General features: G+C 27.2%; 1 protein-coding gene across 1 annotated transcript in view; it reads left to right on the top strand.

Annotated features, from left to right (window-relative positions):
- Positions 1-21261, top strand: part of LOC119676464 (cytochrome P450 4c3-like) — a 35192-nt gene extending 13931 nt beyond the window's left edge. The window contains exons 2-5 of the mRNA XM_038087704.1: positions 16725-16840; positions 16909-17025; positions 19513-19672; positions 21188-21261. Of these exons, the coding sequence (XP_037943632.1) occupies positions 16725-16840; positions 16909-17025; positions 19513-19672; positions 21188-21261 (467 nt within the window). The remainder of the gene's footprint in view (positions 1-16724; positions 16841-16908; positions 17026-19512; positions 19673-21187) is intronic.
- The last annotated feature ends 1162 nt before the right edge of the window (positions 21262-22423 follow it).

Below are 22423 nucleotides of genomic sequence, written 5' to 3'. Positions count from 1 at the left end.
CAATCCTCTGTTTGGGTCTTCCAAAGTAAGCAGAACCCGACAAAACTTACTCGCAGATGGAGCAAAATCTAAGCAAATGGTCTAACATTTTTTCAAAAAAACCGGTTATGTGGCAACTGTACCACTTGAACAACGTAGAACGGTCAATTGTGAGTAGTACATAATGATTAGTTTGCCGAAAATCTTCGGAGAATTAAGGAAAACTGACCGTCGAAGGAAGATCGTCCCCCACAAACACAAAGCGAGCTCCCACAGATCAGCTCAAACAAAAGAGTTTTTGAACCCTCAAAACGTCGAATTGCTGACTTATCCACCTTACAGTCTCAACGTGGCATCCAAGGACTTCTTCTTGTTTCAAAATATTAAGAAAAAAATGCGTGGCGAGCGTTTTTCTACACCCGCACAGGCTTCTGAGACATTCAAAACTCTGGTTTTGGAAATACCAACTTCAGAGTGGTAAAACTGTTTCGAAAATTAGTTTAATCGGATGTAAAAATATATTGATCATCGTGGAGAATACTTAGAAAAATATTAAAACCATTTTCATTGATTCACCACTGTGTATTTGCATTGTTAGGTGCAAGACTGAAAACGTAGCCCTCGTACTAGAAATTAAGAAACCCAGATACATAGTATTTGACAGTTTTAAGGCAAATAGTATTTGAGGTGATTATTGAATTCTTATTTATATAATTACTAACGGGGTTAGTCACTCAGTTCCATTGGGTGAATATTGTGTGCTGATTGACCACATAAATTGATATATCGGACTGCAACCTTCTGATACAGAGTCAGAATATGCTATCGTCATGCCCCGGACATTCTCAATCTTTCGCATTGGTCATTATGGATTAAGAAGATTTTTCATCAACGATTTCTTGTTAGACCAAATATTTTCTTCCAGAAGCTTAAGAATGTATGTATACCGATATTTTCAAACCACTATGAATGCTATATAAAAACAATATAGAAAATCCAGCGAATTATGTAAAAGGAAGATTACTAAATTATGGTATTTCATGAACTTAACTAAGATTTTTGTTTTGGTCTTTTCTGAATTATCTAGTAGTTCTGTTTTTCTCTTTACCAATTATGTTAGGTTATACCGGCTATCCTATATCGAACGTATTTTCAATAGGCATATAGGCCCATTCCGTTACCAATTATGTTACTTTAAGTATTGCAAGCAATATCTATATATTAGATTCATTTTTCTAAATTTTTTTATAGCAGGGTTCTCTAAAATGTCATTACCATCAACGGTTCATAATATTGGACTGGTCTTTGTGAAACATATTGAATCGATCGAATCGAATTTTTTAACATACATTGAATATTTTTCCGCTCTGTAGTATGTTTTGTATTAACAGATATTGTCTTATTATAGTATTTTTTATTGACCTTTAAGCTAAAATTCGGTATTGCTGGATTAATGATATAATTTTATATGTTATTTCTTTTTGATTTCCCACGAACTGCTGAGCATTTAGCCTCGGGTAAATGATAATGAATATCCAATCAAATCTTTGCATAAAGGGTGCGACTTCCTATAGTTATTATTTTATATTTTGCAGAAAATGAAGTAATTAAATTTCAAATTAATTTTTAAAATTAACTTTATTTGCAAAATTGTTTACTTCATTATGGAAAAATTTCTCTATTGTAATTTTCAAAATTCATATTTCCGCAAAATAAATTTTTAGAAATTTACATAAGATATTAATCTCTAAAACTATTTAATTTCTATATTATAGATGATTTTTATGATAATGAATGGATAATTAAGAATATTTGAAAAAAAATATTAGTAAAGAAATATTCTTAAAATATTAATTGAAAAACTATTGTTGAGAAAAGCATGACTGAAAACCATTAAACATTAACAAAGCCATTATTTTCCCAATTCCCACATTTTATCAATTACATAAATTAAAATTTAATTACACTAAATTATAAAATATTTTTTAGTTATTTGTTGTTGTTGCTGTCAATTTTCTAATGTAATATTAACTCTTCTACAATGAATAGACAAAATATCTTATATTGATTTCCAAAAACGAAATTTACCTATCGAATCGATTAAGGCAGTCGATAGATAAATTGTCGTCGGATACTTGAGCATACATATAAAATCGTGATTGGGCACTTCTAACAAAAATTTTAATATTAAAAAGTCATTATAATTAAGCTCAGAGTATTAAATTAATTTGAATAAATTTTGTTGGTTTTTTTTTAAATTTATGTTCTCAGAAATCTGATTGGCAGACATATAAACAAATCCACTTAGCTACTTCTTAATAAATAGCCGATATCTATAAATCTTCTATAAATCGGAAGTATTCTTGAACAATGTAAAATATTTTTACCTTACAAAAAATTCCATTTATTTTCCATTCAAAGTTTTTTTGGCTCTTCGGTTGCATATTTCAATTAAAAGAAACTGGTTTACGGATACAGTTAAATATGTTATACCGTTTTGATTTTTTTTTAAACTTTAAGATACTTTTTGTTTGATATTTATTTCCGCATATGGTATTATGAAACTCTAACAATAAAATAAAATTTATGAATAAAAATATATTTTCAAAAATATCACACCTTCGATTTTATTATATTAGTTTTTATGTGATAATCACCAGATGTTGTTTTCACATTCCAATATTTGTTGTTAACTATTTAATATTAATTAGAAATTTAATTATAATAATTTAAAAATTCTTAAAAGATAATAGTGAAAATTAATTTAATTCAATATCGTCTCAATGATTTTGTACAGAATTACATTGACAAAGATGTTTATTCAAGGAAATTCACCAAGTCTAGTTCAGTTTTTCAGGTGCAACTGCCAACGAGAGAAGTTGAAAATGCTTCTTGGATCTAAAAGATATAATGAAGTTCAGTAAAAAAAAAAATCACGACGAGACAACAAAATATATTGTAAAACCGGTTTAAACCAATTTTTAATGGCTTTTTAGACTTTCATAGGTATGTTCTGCTTATCAGACGGTCTGCTTATGTATAATAAGTAGGTTCGAAAATAAGTAGAGGTAAAAGTAAAATCATGACCAATAGTAGTTATGGGACTGCATCTACCACGTATGTTACATAAGAATAAAAGCTTAGAAACTAGTATATGAAAATACAATAAAATACCTTGAAAGCATTATAAATTATAAAAATCAAAGCAGAAAAGCTTTTATCTAACCTAAAAGAATTGTGGTCATATACCCATCTTCAGAAAACAACCCAAATTTAATATCAAAGTTTCGATGGACATGGAAGATTTTAAACTTTTATAAATCAATATCTAAGAAGAATCTTGCTCATCTGAATTACAAATGGGGCTAAATGAGGCATTGCTCAGAAGATCAAACATCGTTATTGCTCAACAGGCAATAACTGAAACCCACTAACCTCACTTTTTAATACTACTTAAACTATTCAGAAGAAAAACAATTGTTTTATATGCGAATTATATTATTTATTAATTATTCATAAATCTTTCACTTATATATCAACATTTTATGTTTTTTAATAATAATAAAATTATATTGATAGGTGTTTACCCTATTTACTGTATATTGCATTAATGATGATGTTCTCTATTTCTATTCCTCTCTGTCCTTTTCTCCCTATTCTCTGTAGATGTCGTTCAATGTATATCGTACTTCAGCTAGTTTACTTTCGGTTGTTCTTCCCCACGTTTTCGCTGGCGCCCCAGGTCTTTTGCTATCTTGTGGACTCCATGCCAATGCTTGCCTTGCTATGTAATCTCTCAGTTGTCTAAGCGTATGGTCTATTCACTTCCACTTTCTCAATTTTATCTCATTTTGTGTTGCTTTTTAAATCGTTTGGTTTATTTGATATAAGATATGAAGTTAGTTTTAATTAATTGATTTAATTTAATTAAAACTTCTTAGTAAAAATTTCTTAGTATATATTTATATATACTATATAGTACTTTTATGAAAATATTGTATTAAAATTTCTATTATTTTTGAAATGAATTCATGAGTGTACAAAATAAATGCTGTGATGAAATGATATATGATATTATAACCACCGATTATGCAGTTTAGAACTCGAAGAATCAGTTAGTATATGTAAAGCCATTAAGCAAGGCATTGTCCCAGTTTAAGCATGTAATGATTAATGCAAAATAAATCAATTAAATAATTACTAAATATGTATTTGAGAATTGATCAATCGGTCAATTACTCCGCTTAATTTTATTGACATTTTATGTATGCAACTTGTTTTTTTTCTTAACTTCACAACTATAAATTAAAATTGTTCTTGAGTAAAATGAACAATAAATTAAATTTTTTAACTGCAAAGAATTTAATTTAATGTTTAATTTGCATTTCTATGTGTTAATTCTGCATTTCAAAATTGTTTAGTTTTTTTGTTGGTTTTTAAAAATTAATTAAGATTTTATGCAGTACACATGATATTTTCAAATTTGATGTATGACGATAGTCGTATATATAAATTTTATATGTTTTTATATTCATTATAATAATTATAGCAAATATAATACATAGAACTGCTAGATATTTAAAAATAATGCAAGTTTTTAATTGTTATAAAAATTATTAAGTTTACATTAAGTACTTGACAAGAATTCCTTCTGACTGCAATTCTCTATAAATGAAAGACAGCCAATATAAATTTAAACAAAAGTTTCTATTTAATTATCTTGTTATATTAATTACTTCATTATATGCTTTATTTAAATAACTTGTAACTAATATTTACTAAAACTAACCTTTAATTAAAACATTGACTTTGATATTATCGCGCTGCATATGAAAATATTGCACTACTAAACTGAGTTCATTCACTGAGTATATACCTATGGTATGTTAAGTTTATGCTCATTGATTCTTGTCAAGCCATTTTACTCCTAAATATTAACCCAATAATTTTGCCTTGACTATTAATCTTAGAGTCTTTGATTTAAAATGTCATATATTTGAATTCTTGGTAGTACCCACATTTGTACTGCATGGTATATTATCGATTCTTTGTGAATAGTATGGGATGAAATAAACCAGACTGCCTTAAATATTAATCTTAGAGTCTTATCCTGATTATTAATTTGAGCGCCTTTGATTGAAACCGCTGGGTGTTTGAATTCCTAATAGTACTCCATAGTTGTACTGCATAGCACATCGTCGATTCTTTGTAAATAGTATGTGATGAAATAATCTTGTTAATTTTGGCCTCTTTGATTGAAACTGTTATATATTTGAATTCTTAGTGGTTTTCCATATTTGTACTGCACATCATATCGTCGATTCTTTATGAATAGTATGCGATGAGATAATATTGTTAATTTTAGAGTCTTTGATTGAAACAACTAGAAGTTTGAACTCTCGATAGTACTCCATATCTGTTCCGTGTAGTTCCACATGTGTAGGTAGAATGTGTTTGTATAAAAAAATTTTATTTTATAGCATAGCACAAACATCAACTAGAAGTCAAATAAGATTTCCAGTTGCAAATGTGTCCCTAATACAATTAATATGATATTTCCATATAATATTTCCATATCATATCACTGATATCACATAATCACTGACTGAATGAAATGAAATCATGAAAAAGTTTCTTTCTAAAATAAACATATCGTTCTGTTTTAATTTTTTCACTGATGATTACAATATCCTTTAGTCACTATAGTTTAAAGAGCATATTAAAATTTTAAATGATCATATGTACTGGTGTCGATATGTTGGGTGTGTTTGTACTAATTATTATTATGTTGAGGTTATTTAAGTCAGTGCACTTGAGTAGTTTTACTCCCTATTAACTGCGAGGTTTCTTCATAACTCCTCTGTATGCCTTGACTGGATTATTGTTTATCACTTCATCAGACTAAGCAATAATTGATCTCAGATCTGCATATTTCACCGAGTAGCCTATAACCACTCTGAGATTCGATAACGCTGTGTTGGTAAGCCTGTCAGTTTTGATATTTATCTTAATTTTTTTTTTCTGCTAAAGAAAAATAAGATCGAACTATTGTAATTTTGTGGTTAGTACTTTTTCAAAGTAAAAAGATTTTCTGACTAATTTAGTACCAACAAGTAGACTAATCGTTCTGCTAGCTTATATTGTTGGTTTCTCAAGCAGTTAAGTTTTGGACACACTTGTCTAACACTTGCTGAAAATAGTTGAAGGTAAAGTAATTTTACTCGGTTTAGAATAAAATTTTATCTAAGTAGAAAAAAAAACAATTTATGTATGATGAAAATACTGCAATCTTTAAATATTAGTTAAATAACATTTAAGATTTTAATTTGTAATGGAAGTTTGCGAAAAATTGTGAGTCATCAATGAGCGATTGCCTATGGGCAATGGCTCATAAACTTGCAACTTGCAACGTTTAACACTTAAATTTTTTGAATTTTAATTTTAATTTTATTTCTGCAACGTCATTAACTGCTCGTAAACCGTTCAAAATGATATAAAATGAAGTTATTAATCCACAAAAAAGTCGTTAAAACCCAGCGTTAGTCGTGGATTTGCATATAAGTCGACATTATTGTAACAAATTTGAATTAAGCAAAATTGAATTTTGTAAATTTTGCCTGTTCAATATTTTTGTTGTTTTTTGTTGTAATTTTGTAATCATTCTCATAAAAACATTTATTTTATGTTTTTATGTTAATTTTATTCTTTTTTTCTTTGTAAAAATTCTTAAATAATAAAGTGTAAATCTCTTTAGCTTTAGACAGGTTCTTGAAATTGCTGTGGAAAAATAGTTCAAGGAGAGCCAGAGAACGTTGACGTAGAAGAATTCTACATCTCAACAGAAGCACATATAGGATTTTGTTTTCTATTTCAATTTGATTATTAAAAGTTAGATAAAAATTAAGCGAAACTTTTGATTTTGCTGCTTAAAATCCATGAGGTTCTCATGTGTGGCTTAATTTCTATAATTTAGAATTTTTAATGAATTTATTTTAATTTTTCTGAGCTTCTGTTGGTGCTGCAATAGTGTTAGCAACCATCTAAGTCGTGCTTGGAGATACTTTGTTAAATTATTTTCAAGGTTGTCTAGGTTGGAATATTTTAAGAAAAAGTAACAAATGTTTTTGTTTTGGTCTGAAGTTGAATTTGTGGTTAATTAATCCAAACGGTTCAATAGGTAAAACAAAAAGATAAACGAGTGTATGTAAGAAGTTTAGTCAGAATTTAGTATTGGTTTCTATTATTGGTTGATTTTTACAACATAATTTTGTACTTAAACGACCATATACCATAAAAGGAATGATTAGTAGTTGAAGTCAAATGCAGTTAATAGCAAACATATTAATTTTTTTAATTCTGTAGCCTTGGATTAAAATTTATTTCTGTATTCAATTTAAGAAATTTAATTGGTTTAGTTTCTCGCAAAATTAACTAACGTTATTTCTAAATGCCAATTTGTCAGATAAATCATAATTTTCTCATATACAGTCAAATTTCGAAAATTCCAACTTCTAAAAATCAAATTTTCTATAAATCGAACTAAATAGAGTATGTTACAATAGGGTTTAGAGAGCATATTATATACTATGTGAAAAAAATTCTTTAACTCGAAGTCTCTATAAGACGAACTTTTACTTTGCAAAATGGTACTTCGAGTTATGAAAGTTTGACTGTATATATTTAAATTAATTTTTTATGCTAAAATAAATAACAATTAATAATTAAAAATAATTACTGTTAATTAATTCGAGGCCCTATGTTCCACTAGGAGATGAAAGTAAGAGAGAGATAGTTAATTAATTAAATTAGTCCAGTGATTTCCAACATGTTTTTGACCAAGGACCACTATGATATTTTTATTTTTAGGACCAGAAAGTTTAAGAATAATAAACTGCATGATTATTTAAATATGCTTTATGTATCTCTGGTATAATGTATAATGAATTGTATAAGTACATAGGTCATTATATAGGCTATAAAATAGGTATATGATATACCTTGGAAATTTATATAGTTTTACAAGCTATTTATCCATAACTGTTAAATTTGATTCTTTGACTATTTTTTATTATCAGCAGACCACCGATTGGTAACCACTGAATTAATCTATAACTGGTTTATGATCGCGTTCTAATAAAGTATAACAAGTGAATTTGTTAATAAATTTTCACAGTAAATTAACAAAATTCTACGTTACAATATACATGTCAAGTACGGCTTTGGGTCAATTGTATAATTAACGCTAACTCTGAGCTTCAGATTTGGCAGGGTATAAGTTTAATCCTTGGAAGTTATAGTGTCTTTTCAAAAGACCACTAAAATTGGGTATTCAACTAATTCAATTCAACTAATAAATGAATAAAATTAAAGATTTTATAATTTCAATAGGACGATATCACAACCCATACAATACGGATTTTTGTGGCTTTATTGTGTGAGTACTTTTGCAGATGTATGATTTTATGCTTTGCCGGATCTCGAAGATCTTGCGATTTGCCTTTGTAAAATGAAAAAGGAGTGTTATAAATCCTTTGTTGTTGTCTGTTGATTAACAATTATTTTAATCATTCAATTAAAGATATGGAAGTGAAAGACATGTAGTTTCAATAAAATAGCACCACAAACCACACAACAGGGGTAGTTCTCACTTTTTTTTTCTTTACTTTACTTATTTTGTAAGGTTACACAAAGGATATTGTTAATACCTTAAACTATCAAACTTTCAAAACTTAATAATAATAACGAGTATATGATAAGCTATGACTAACACGGCTTCTTCTGACTTGGATTGTAATAAATTTTTCGGATTAATCGTTTTGATGATGTGAAATAGCTAAGAAGATTATGCGATTTGTCACTGTTCGACTTCTTTTGCTGGGTTACGCAAAGAATCGTATTTATGCGGATAAATAATCATTAAATTTCTGATGCTTTAAAAATGTAAATATGTCAAAGTATTGTCGAGCTTTTGGCAATTATGTGACAATGATTCAAGAAAACTTACCTCAAAGGATCTTGTACTATAAGATGTCTCATGAAAGACATTTAAGAAGTATTGTATTTCATTCTTAATGACAATTTATTAAAATAAAAATTTATTTGAAGTCTTAATCACAAATGTATTTTATTTTAGTTTGTTTCTGGAACCACAATATAGCTAAGCCTATGTATCAGTTGACAGTTACTAACTGAAAGTCATATATATTCATAATAAAAGAATATAAACATGTTAGTCTTGAATAATTCTACACATAGATTAACTTTCTATTGTAAATTTTTTTTTTTATTTTATTAGAAATCTTTTTTTTTTTGGATTTTTATTGTTAACTTGATAATAAAAAATTCATCTCAATTAAATTTGCAAATTTTATGTAAATTTGTGCGAATTTTAATTATATTCTTAAGCTTATCAAATTTTTTTTTTTTTTGCATATTAAAGCAAAAATAATATCAATCTTAAATTTGTTGAATTATATAATACATATTATAAAATCCGGATCTGTCTTTCGGGGATAAACTTGTACCCATTAAGTGCACACTTCATTCTCACGATACAATAAAAAATTAACTTGAGAGCTCTTGACAAAAAAAAAATATTTAAAAATATAAAATTATTAAAAATTCATTTTAAAAAAGTAAGTCTCAAAACGTTTAGAAGAACATTTTTTTTTTAAAGAATACAAATTAAATTTAATTTTGTCTTAAGGCGGTTATTATATATTTCAAGGTTAGAATGACAGTGTATTTATAAGCATACATAAATATTTATAAAACTAGCATTATTGGCGTTTTTTTTATTTTTTTCTAAAAAAAAATCAAATAAAAAATAATAATAATATTAAAAATGGAACTAAAGTTGATGTATGGTAAGTGTTAAGAAACGTGTAAAAATAATCTACAATCTAAATTGTATAAAGGAAAAAAATTATAATTAAATTAAAAACAAGTTTGAAGATTCTTTATCTAGAAAAAGATAAATTCTTAGATGAAGATTCTAGGAGTAAACTTTATTTTAGTTAAGGCGAGATATATATAATAAAGATTTTATATATAACCACGCAGTTTATTTCTTTTATAATATTTTTAAAAATAGTAACAATTCTTTTTATTGAATAGTAAAAAATTGCAACAACAAATATTTTTATATCTTAATTAATTAAATTGTTTTGGTTGACTATACATCGGTATCAAGTATTACCAAATATTTATCATAAGACATCTTTATAAATAACCCATTAGTTCGTAAGTTATATTTATGAACCACTACGAATGCCAGACTTATAATATTGAACCTATTGAAATTTTAAAGTAATATCACTCTCATTTGTTAGTCACTAACAAGCACTATATTATACTAATACTAAACATACTATACTATACTAATTGTAATCTAATAAAATACTATATGAAGTTTCGTTATACTGAAATTAAAGATTTGAATTAACGTTACTTTGCTAATTCTATCAAAAATAATATCAACAATAATAGAGATCGTTTTCCGTTACGTCTATACATTCTCCAGAAAGTGTCATTAATCAAATGTATATCAAATGGTTCATTGATATAACTATAGCATCTATAAATAACAGACATTGTTTACATTTATAAACAGCAAATTAGTGTACTGGTCCTGGATAGGAAGATTAATAACCTAAGAATTAATTAATATCTTTCCAAGAGATAATCTTTTGTGTTAGTGTTGTGATATTATAATAGGTCTACTTTTTAAAATCTGTCGGGATCGCGTTGTTGTCACCGGAATATTTCTTCAATAAGTTTAGATCAGTGGTTCCAAACCATTTTTTGATCAAGAATCACTATGATATTTTTGTTTTAGTAGGGATTACAATGCTTAAGAATAATAAACTGTGTGGTTATTTTAATATGCTTTATGAATCTCTGGTAAAACGCATAATAAATTGTATAAGTGCATAGGTACATTGTATAGACTATAAAATAAGTATATAATTACTTGGACATTTTTTGTGCTTATTTTGTAGTAAGAGAGGTCTCCGTGAACAAACTACAAGCTGTGTATCCATAGCTGTTAAATTTGATTTACGGACTAATTATAACCATCTCACAGACTACGGGTTGGAAACTGCTGATCTAGATAATACTTATCAAACCTCATTATAGTGTACTTTTAAATGGATTATTAGCAAACCCATTTCTAGCTAGACATGTGTAGCTAACACATTTAGTTAATTTCTTCTTCATAACCTTTTAAAGTCTCTCCAATGGAAGTTATATTTTGTATCAATTAGTTGTCATTTTTAACAGTTTTTTTAGTTTTTCTCATAGTGTTTTCCCCGAATAAAATAGTATATACACCATTCCGATCACTGCCCGATATATTTCTATTCCAGTAGCTTTTTTTCTGTCACAAAGCCAATGCTTAAGGAATATACTAGATTCTGTCTTATTATTGTTTTGTAAATAATAAAAGTAGTTTCTAAAGATCACTATCAAATTGTAGGAATATCATCAAATTTGGACACTTATCTTACGAAGGTTGATACCTTGGAATAATGAAAAGTTTCGTCATCTCTATGTAAAATCGAAACCTTTTTAGTTTGCATGGAGCAGTAGTGAATACACTGTTCCATGCTTAAACCTTGAAAAAATTGTGGTCACTTACGTGTTTAATTATATATATTTTTTTTATATACACTTTGACCTACAAATCTATTTCAGATAATATATGAAAATGCGAAAAACAAATTTAACTAAAAAAAAAATTGGCGAAAGCGGCTTAAATTAAAATTAATTTCAAATTAACCACATATCTTTTTATGATCTAAATATCAAATTACATATAAAAAGTAAGAGGACTTGTTAAAATTACACGCCCTTCACGTGGGAAAATTATTATCTTAACCGTTAATCCAAACACTTTGCATGCAAAAAACTCAGTTACCCAAAAAAAAAAAAAATAAAATATCTAAAACTATGCCACTAAGCCAATTTCGAGATGCGGATGTACACATTTTCATATCATGAAATCTACAAAAATAATTTCCATAACATCTGTGAGTTTTATTATGTATTAGCAAACTATTTTACTTACAGTTGTTACCTGACCATGAGGAAGTCATGAGTAACGTTCGTACTCGGATTTGTACTTAATTTAAACATAATTAAAGTTGATTTTTAAAAGCAATTATTTTTCTTGCGTTTTATTTTTAATTTATGTTTTAATGACAGTGAAATTAAATTAAATACTGTATTGTTTTTGGACAAAAATTATTTTTTAATAAATACCACAACAAACACTTTTTATATTGCATATAGTATTTAATAACAATAAATTAAAGAGAGATAATAATTATATTTTAACTACAAATTTATGAGTTACATATTTTTAAACCCATTCGCCATTTTTTGGTTCATTTTTTGGACAAAAATTTTCTTTATTGGAAATGTATTTTAATTAATTATATATTGTACATTACTATTTATGATATTTTGCAATTTTTTTGATAGCTTCTGATATGTTTAGTAATATGAAAATATTCGCCTTTTTTGGTTCATTGTTTGGACAAAAATTTTCTTTATTGAAAATCTATTTTAGTCAATTATATACTGGACATCATTATTTATGATCTTTTGTCAATTTACTAATAGCTTCTGGTATGTTGAGTGATGTGAAAACTATCTACCATTTTTTGGTTCATTTTTTGGACAAAAATTTTCTTTATTGAAAATCAATTTTAATCATTTGTATGTTATATTGGACATTATTATTTATGACAGTTTGCTATTCTTTTGATAGCTTTTGGTATGTTAAGTAATATGAAAATTATACGCTGTTTTTAAGTACATTTTTGAATAAAAATTTTCTTTATTGAAAATCTATCTTTATCAATTATATAATGGAAATTATTATTTTTAACCTTATGCTATTTTTCGGTTAGCTTCATTATTCCATCGGTGCTTCATTGGCGAAAAGCTTGACCAAGTGATTTTCAGCGGGTCTTTGGTCGGCTAATTCTTAACCCTTAAGAGCAAACGGTACAATATCTGGGTTATACAGTAGTACTTTTTAACCAAGTTCCATCAATTTGTTCCCAATCATCAAAGATGTGTGCGTCCCGGCATTGACATTTCTTTTATGTGGTTAATTTTGGTCGCTTTTACTTAATTGTTTCCATTTTGGTGGAGTTGTTAGTAATACACGGTTGAATTATTCTTTGCAACAAGGTGGAGCGAATAGACAATATCTCCTAAAACACACCAAATACTTAATCTTACCTTATTCGTCAATCCCGGTTTTAACACGGAGGGTGTCCAAACTGTGATCATGATATCTTCCGTTGGATATTATCCTATTTAATCCATTTTCATCGTTCGTAATGATTATTTATTATAACAAACTCATAAATAATATTTTCAAAAATTTATTTATTTTATAAATTAATAAATAATTTTATAAAAAAATTTTCTTGCATATTTCTATCTCAAGACAAATATGCGTATCTTTAAAAAAAAAAGATGAAATTACGCGACCGTAAATTATTTTTGAAATTGCTTTCGTAATTCAATAAAATTGTTGTCACCTTAATAAACATGATAACAACAACAATTATCACTACTTTTACTACTACTTACAACAACATAACAACAACAACAATAGCAATAACAATGCCGACAGATTTAATATATAATAACAAAAGATTTTAAACTATTAGACCGGCAGCATAAAAAGGCCAAAGCATTTCAACTGATCATCACGATTCGTCATTCAATTCACAACTCTTGGCCTATTGTAGTTCAGATAATAGATACAATATACAGATATGAATGTCTGTATGTAAATCGTAGACATACATATATGTACAAAACCGTATGGGTGATTTTGTTAGTTTGTAAAAAAAATTACATAAAAATTTTTAAACTTATTTTTTTTGTATTTTTATTTGGTTTTAATTTTTATTACCGTTTTAATTAATATTATGACGAGTGTGAACATTATTGCAGAGGCTGGTTTAGTTTTACTGTAAAAAAAATATTGTTTTTATGCGGTACAAATTGAGTTAGACTTGCTAGTTAGTTAGAATTGATATACCAACAAATAATTTGATGTCTGTCTATTTTTATATATTTAAGCAAAACATATTAGACTTTGCCAATATGCTCCAAGCACGTAAAGTTGCTGCTGATATATCAATCTTTCGGAAAGGTTTATTACCAGAAACTGATATTAGATTCCTTACTTATAGGCTAGTGGGGATCAAAGCTTTGTAAGCGGTATATAATAAATCTAAAGTCATTGTATTCAGTGTTACATCTCTAAACAAGGTTATCTGAGAGAACAACATTTTTTCATTTATTACATATACTTCATTTATACTACATTTCTTTGAGTAGCAGAATATAATGACTACCTTTCGAACTACCACTATACAGCAGCTAAGTTTACTCTCACAGGAACAGACTATACTAAACCTACATCAACTATATATGTTAGGTAAACTATAACTAACTATTATGTAGCAAAACTATATGTCTAATTTTCTAGGTATTTACATACCAACCAAAACATGTCAGTTACTTTCTTAGTAATTCTTAGTACTTACCAATCAATACGTGTAATTCCATGAATCAACTTTCCATGAATCAAAAAGTATAAATTAAGAAAAATGCGAACACATTCGATAAGACGAAGTAGGTTTGGTTATATATAAACTTCTCTAAAATTCTATTTAACTTGAATAGGTCCAAAATATGTATTCCTTTTAAAAGGTAATTGCCTAAGAAACGAAGTTTGAGGTGTCTGCTGAGAGCAAAATATTTTCGAGAATACCGAAATTAAAAGCAGTATATTCCTTGAATAAGCTGATTGTTTAGAAGACATTGTTTGCGGCCTCTATTAAGAGGAAACTATTTTCAACAATCTCGAACTTAAAGACCATCCCTCAGATATTCGATCCAAATGTTCAATTTACCTAACTTTTCAAACATCATAATGTTTAAGCACTTTAAAGTATTAGGCATAACTCTATTAAAAACCACCCAATAAAACGAATAGATTAACACGCTATTGTATCAGAAGAATAATTTAGGTTTATACGCCAATATATAGTATATATAGAAATAGATGTAAGAAGGAAATGTGTAATGTATATACAATAAAAATATTACAAATGTGTAACCCTAAGACTAGTCCAGTCTGTTTGTGTTTTTATTTGATTTAATCTGCGCAGTTTCTGGTTGCACTGGGTTTCTGGGTAGTTTGTCGATTTCATATTGGGTCAAAAAAAAAAAATTGTTGAATAAAAATCATACTTAACCACAAATAAAAAAAATTTAATTTTTGTATTATTAATCATATATTTAACCACAATTAATTAATTAATGGGCCTATAGGCATAAGTGGATCCCTTTGGATTGCCGGTATAACCTAACCATATTTAATTAAACTTAATCATTTAAGTATAATTATTTGTATTATTTGTGCAATTATTATAAATTAATAATTAATTAATTATTAAAAATAAATAAAAATTAATTATTCAATATTATAATAAAATTTTTTATTATCTGCAGTTCATTATAAAAAAAATATATAAAATTATAGTTATAAGCCTTTTCAGATGCCAATTAATGAAAAGATTAATTATTAAATACTTAAATACTTAAATAATGTGTTTCCTAAATACTTAATTAATTGTTTTTAAGAATAGCTAAATAAATTTACTTATCTTTATCCGTAATTAGTTGAAATATAGTTAAAATATAGTTTATATTAATTATTTTAAGATGAGTTAAAATTGTCAAATAAATTTATATTAATTTCCCAATAGTCAATAAGACAGATCAAATCTTTCACATCTGGTAATTATGAACACTATTGATGTTTATAAATTACTGCCGATAATTTTTGTAATTGACGTTTTGCTGCTGGCGTTATAGGCTGACTGACTACTTGAGATGTACCTCTTCGTTGACAAACGTGGGTTTTGGCACATGTGCAAACCGCCTCACAATATGAAAACACAAGTACATCGAATTGAATTTGTATTTCCCAAAAAAAAAAAAAATAAATAAATAATGATAATTAATTTTATTATTTATGGAGTATTTCTTCAGTAGGCAAAACACATGTAACTTAATTGAAGTATCTTTACTTTGAAAGCAGATGTAACAATGGCAAAATAAATTATGTCAAGCCAAGAAATGCTCAAGTAATTATAACCTTCAATCTAGTCAAAAAAAAAAAAAAATTGTAAATATATATAAAAACAAAAATATAAAAAATTATTATAAATTATTTGGGGGAATTTAAAATATTTTCTTAACTAATACACAAATAATTTTTCAAGAGAATTTCTTGATATAAAACATTAAAAAAATATTGTAATTATTTATAGTCTGTTTAAAGCTTTTAAATAAATAAAGAGGATTTTTTTTTAAATAATTATAAGTTAAATTAAATTAATAAATTAGTATATGGTTACAATATAATGTTAGTATCATATGTGTAGATTTTAAAATGTAACTTAAGTATTAAATTGACACTAAAGTGACATTTATTTGTATTATAAATTACATTTCAATGCCCCATATTCGACACTTTAAGGACACTTAACCCAAGTGTCATTATTACTATAATTGCCCGATATCGAATAATTAATAATTTTACTGTCATAACAAAATTGCGTATATATTATTTATATTTATGATTTATATAAAATTCATATTACTTTACATTAACAAAATATTTCTATATTAATTTATTTTAGAACTCTTTATGCGTATTACTGGATCTCAAAAGTTATGGGGAAATCGTATTGGCATGAACAAAGCATGGCAAGGTCCTACTCCTTATGTGATGTTATTTGATCCAGAGACTGTTGAAGTAAGTAATAATAAACATAAAAAATTATTAAAAAATAATAAATTTTTTATTTATTTTCTTTATTTTAGCCAATACTAAACAGTCAAAAGTTTATTGATAAAAGTCATGATTACGACTATTTGCGTCCTTGGTTAGGTACAGGATTGCTTACAAGTTTCGGCAGAAAATGGCACTCCAGAAGAAAGGTATTTTTTTTATACATTAATTTAAAATAATATTTTTTTATCAAATTATAGTATTAAAAATAATTGTTTTTTTTGTACTAAAATATTATTAATTATTTTTAATAATAAGAAAACACAAATTTTTTTTAATAACATAAAAAAATTATTATTTTCATAAAGTAAATATATACTCAAAAAATTTTTCGATTGTTTAACTCTAAATGGACTCAAAAATTAGAAAATAGAAAAATAAAAAAATCTCAGAATTCAAGACAAGCAAAAATCATGGGCTCACCCAAAGGGGAAAATGTGGGTGCCTATAAGCCACTGATCCAAACCTGATCGTGTGAACGAAGTAAAGTATCATAACGAAAAGAAGATTCATGGAAAAAGACGCGTAACCTTGACGCAGTTAAGCAATTGTAAAAGCGGAATTTTATAGAAAAGTTAATACATAGAATAGTATTTTATTGATAATATCAGTGGAATGAGGTTTTTTGCTGTTCTGCTTGTTGTGGGGAATTTGTTCCTCCTTTTTATATATATAAGGAATAGTGATAATTCTCTGGACACCGACACTTACCAATTTTGGTAGAAGCAGAGTAAAACTTCCGACCATCTTATCTGCGAGTGCTTTATAATTACCAAAAATCGAACCGAGTACTTTTATTTGCTGTTCATTGAATCAAATTAACTTTGGCATCTAGATTCAAATCTAGACACATCTAGATTAATATCTCCAACTAAACATAGGAAATTTTCACCAGGGATAGAATTATAGAGCTATTTGTGCTATTTTTCTTTTTAAAAATAAAAGTATAATATTCTCTTGTCCCTCCTTTTCCCATACACTATACACTGGCAACGCCCATTAAAGAAATATCAATTTTCAAGTTTTTGGTAAAATAAAACAAAATACGATCTTGTTTTCTAAATGTCTTTTGAATATGTATATTCACTACAAATGCTAATTCAATTAACCTAAATATTAACTTGTAACAATGTTTATAAATTCCATATCAGCTACTTTTAGTAAGTTACCTTAGCTCTAAAATATTCCACTTTTGATAAAAAAGTCTAGTCTAATATTGCATAAGGATACTTAATAATGTATTAAATGTAAAATAAAGTAATTATTGTATCTTGTTTATGTTCGTCAGAATTAATTGCACTTAATTTTGTCAGAGTTTGAAAGATTTTGATCTTTATCAACTGAGACCTATAATCATAAAAATATGTCGCGACAAGTCTCCACCACTTAGGCTAGGCAGGATTTTACTTTAGCCATTAGGTGCCTTGCATATTAATTAATAAAGTGCATTTCAGTAAGAAAATCCAATACCAGTAGGTGTAGTGAGAAAATTACCTTTAAGGCATTTTGTTATATTTTAACAAAAAATATTCCATATCCAAAAAATACAATTTAGGTAACATTTTTGTGTTTGGTTTATATTAGACATAAATTTATAATGCATGAGCAATCAACAGACTGGATCAACAATTTAAACAGACTGGACTTTGTTTTGATTAATTAAGTATTAAAAAAATTATAACTTCTATTTTAATTATGAAATACGTAAGTTTTTAATAAATGCCTTAAAAAGAGGCGTTAAAAAGAGGCAAAATCTATATTATTATGTGATCGATATAACTTTAAGCTCCTAAAACACTCCTGCAAAGGATTTCTTGAGTAACCTTTTTATTCCAAATTGAAAATGAATTGGTTTGCTGAATTTGCCTCAGACATTTCTGTGCCTTAAATATAAATAAATGTACTCCATTTATAAAAATTATAGGTTTGTATTACACTCTTTGAGTGATAATATCCAGTGATTGCAGCGCCACCCTGTAGAAATGAATAAAGCATTGCTATAGTGTCAGTGGTACATCTCTTTTTTACAAATCAATAATTTCTTAACAATGTTTGAAGATTGTGAAGAATGTAATATGGCCCCTTAAACAAAATGTTCATGATAATGATAGGACAGATATGCCATGTTTTATTTTAGGCTTGCTGGAAGAAGTGAATGTTATAAAGCTGTTCACCTAAGTATAAGGACATGCGACAGAACTTCTTTGAACGAAGCTATAAATTTCTATTATTTGAGATTCAAAATAAAAATTGCAATTGAAAAAACACGTCTGTTACGTTGTACCTCTAATAGAAAATATATATATATTAAAGCCTTCCTTTCTATAGTGACTCAACCTCGGTTTAATTAAATGATGCGATCGTTAAGGTCTTATGATGCATAACACTATTTTAAGATACTAAAAAGTTAATTTTCAGACAATTACAGAAATTCTTGGGTAAAGCCAAATCGGAACTATTTGAACTATCGCCTCTCATAAGTTAAAACGGTCGTACGATTACATACGGCATAGGCGATTACATATATATTTGTGTATTGTCTTGGTTGAAAAAGTGCTCACAAAAAAAAAATAATAAATTGAAATTAAAATTACACAATTCCTGGTAACTATTTTATACGATTTTTTATATTACAGATTTTAACTCCAGCCTTTCACTTCAAAATTTTGGATGATTTCATTGATGTTTTCAATGAACAAAGCGCAATATTAAGCCGTAAATTGGAAAAAGAACTTAACTCGAAAGCCTTCAACGTATTTCCATATGTAACTTTATGTACATTAGATATTGTTTGTGGTAAGTTTAATATTTTTATATTTATAAAATATTTGCTATATGTATCTATTTGTTGTCTAAGTTATACAAATATATATAAATAAATTTAGTATTTGATATGTGAATAGAAAGCGAATGAATGGATTTTGAATGAGTGAATGCTTGAATATGAAAGTGTCTGAAATAATGATACACAGAGGTAGTTGTCGCTGTTGTTTATATTTTTGAATAGGAATCAAATAAATGGATTTCGAATGCAGTGAATACATCCAAGTGTTTATAGAGTTTTAAATACGAGGGTCTCTATTTACACTTTGAGGGTAATAATGAAAAAATTCTGATTTGTTTTATTGTTTCTCAAAGTATTCTCCTTTATGATTAATACACTTTTGCATGCCTTCGAACCTATTGTCAAAGTATTTTTTCCAATCTGCTTCAGACACCTTTTTAAATGTAACAACGGTTTCTTTCGCCGTCAAAAATCATTGTCCATGCAATTTACGAGTGTTCTTGACATTCGGGAATAAGAAAAAATTATTGGATGCCAATTCAGAAGTGTATGATGGATCACAGAAGAATTCGATTTTTTAAATGCTCAAATAATCGGTTGTTAGACGAGATATATAAGCACTCGCATTGTACTAACATACTAACTACATAATATTATCGTGACAAAAGAATAATAATAAATATATGTTCATTGTTTCTGTATTGTTGCACTGTATTTATGTAATTGAGATGTTACTTAACTACTTACTGGTGTCATTCTCTCCTAGTGGAGCATAGGACCTCAACGATTTCTCTAGATCTTATTCTGTTGCCTGCTTCTCTCATGATTTGGTTAATTGAGATATTTTTATTTTTTTGATTTGTTTGCGGAGGAGGAGTAGTGGAATGCCTACGCACTGAACACAATCCGACGTTCTGGAAAGTGAGTGCCCGACTCGCATGAACTAAACCACTTCCCCTCATTCCTAGAGCCTTTGTCCTGCCCGGAGGCTACCTTATTATTACTTAAATGTAGGGTAGTCATTTAAGACTTCCATCTTGTCCTTCATCTTGATGTGATGCATCTGCTTACTTCAGCTGCCTTCTGTAAGGTCTATTTTTTTCAATCTCTTAATTGAGCTATTAGTAACTTGGTATATATGGAAGTATAACGAAGTTTCCGAAGTCTAGTATGTATAGGTATTTCGTTCTATTTTTATTTGGATATAAATAACATTCAATATATTTATTTCTAAGTATTTGCTTTTACCTACTTAAGTTTCATGTACTAAAAATAAATAAATTTAAATGATAAAATTTAATTTTATTTATTTTGCAAATATTTACACTTTCATTAGGTTCAAAAGTCGAAGTACAATGTAAAGTAATTCACGTGGACTTAATATTATTATAATATTATTGATTTATTAAATATCAATAGAATATATTAACTTAACTCAGTAGCTTCCGCTGGTTGTTGCTATTTATTTATTTACATTTATAATTAAATTTTATTTTATTTGTATTTATGTATTAATTATTTTTCAGAAACTGCTATGGGCAGAAATATACATGCGCAAAGTAACAGCGACTCGGACTATGTTAAAGCCGTTTATGGGTAATAAAAATTTAATATTTTCATATATATTATAATTGCAAGTATATGCATAATAGCTTAATTTTATAGGTTAATTAAGTAATACATATTTAAACAATTATTAGCTAAAAACAATGAAAGGCAGAGATAAATTCACAGCTTCATGCTTCGGCGCCTCAATAAAATGTGCTATTGTCAATATGAAAAATTATTAAATTTAATTTATATTTTATTACTTATTTATAAATAAGTAATAAAATTATAGTAAAGCTATAAGACAAGACAAACTCTACTGTGATTAGTGCTAATAATTGTTAAAATAAATAGGCAGGCATAATTTTCAAGTGTTCTTCTAGTTTCAGGAAAATCATACTCATTGTATGTAAAATAAAAGCGATTTGAAAATTAACGGTTTTCAAATACAGACAGATAGTGTGGGAGTGCTACTTAATTAGAAAATAAAACCCAGTGTATGAATAGTGAATATTAACTACCCATTAAAGTGATTTCTCAAAAGTATGATATAGCTTAATATATCGTATAAATATTTTGAGATAATAAAATTATTGTTTGATGTCAATTAGCTTTAAGTACTAAGACACTTCCCTTATGAAATGTTTACAATCTATTGCTGATACTAGTACAACTAATTACACTACTAATATAATTTCTAAATTTTACCACTGCCTCTAAATATTTTTACAATTTCAATACGTACTTTGCTTTAAAATCGTAAAACAACATTCATCACAATGGCCATACAAAGAGTCACTCACGTCCGAAGTTAAGTACTCATTATTAGTACTTTAGTATCAAGATACTTCAGAGTGAAGTTCATGAACAAAGTTCAAACCAGCGACGTACTTATAACTATGCCCCTAAGGAGGCAATCGTCAAGTGTTCTACTTATACTATATACTATATATAAATAAACATTCTTTTTCTAAGGTTTTTTTGATAATATAAAGATTTCAACCTAAGCGATTGGTTGAAGCAATAAAAAATATCATTGCTTATGTATTTCTAATGATTTTTACTTTTATTTTCTATTACTTGTATTTATGACAATTGTTAATTATCATTTTAAATTATCTTCAACATGTTTCATGAGATAAAACCTTAAAAATTTTCAAAAGAATTGCGGGGTTATTTATACTACTTAACATCTTACTTTATCTCAAGATAAA

This window comes from Teleopsis dalmanni, chromosome 2 (assembly GCF_002237135.1).
Source record: "Teleopsis dalmanni isolate 2A chromosome 2, ASM223713v2, whole genome shotgun sequence".
NCBI lineage: Eukaryota > Metazoa > Arthropoda > Insecta > Diptera > Diopsidae > Teleopsis > Teleopsis dalmanni.
This window is presented reverse-complemented; position numbering and strand designations above follow the sequence as displayed.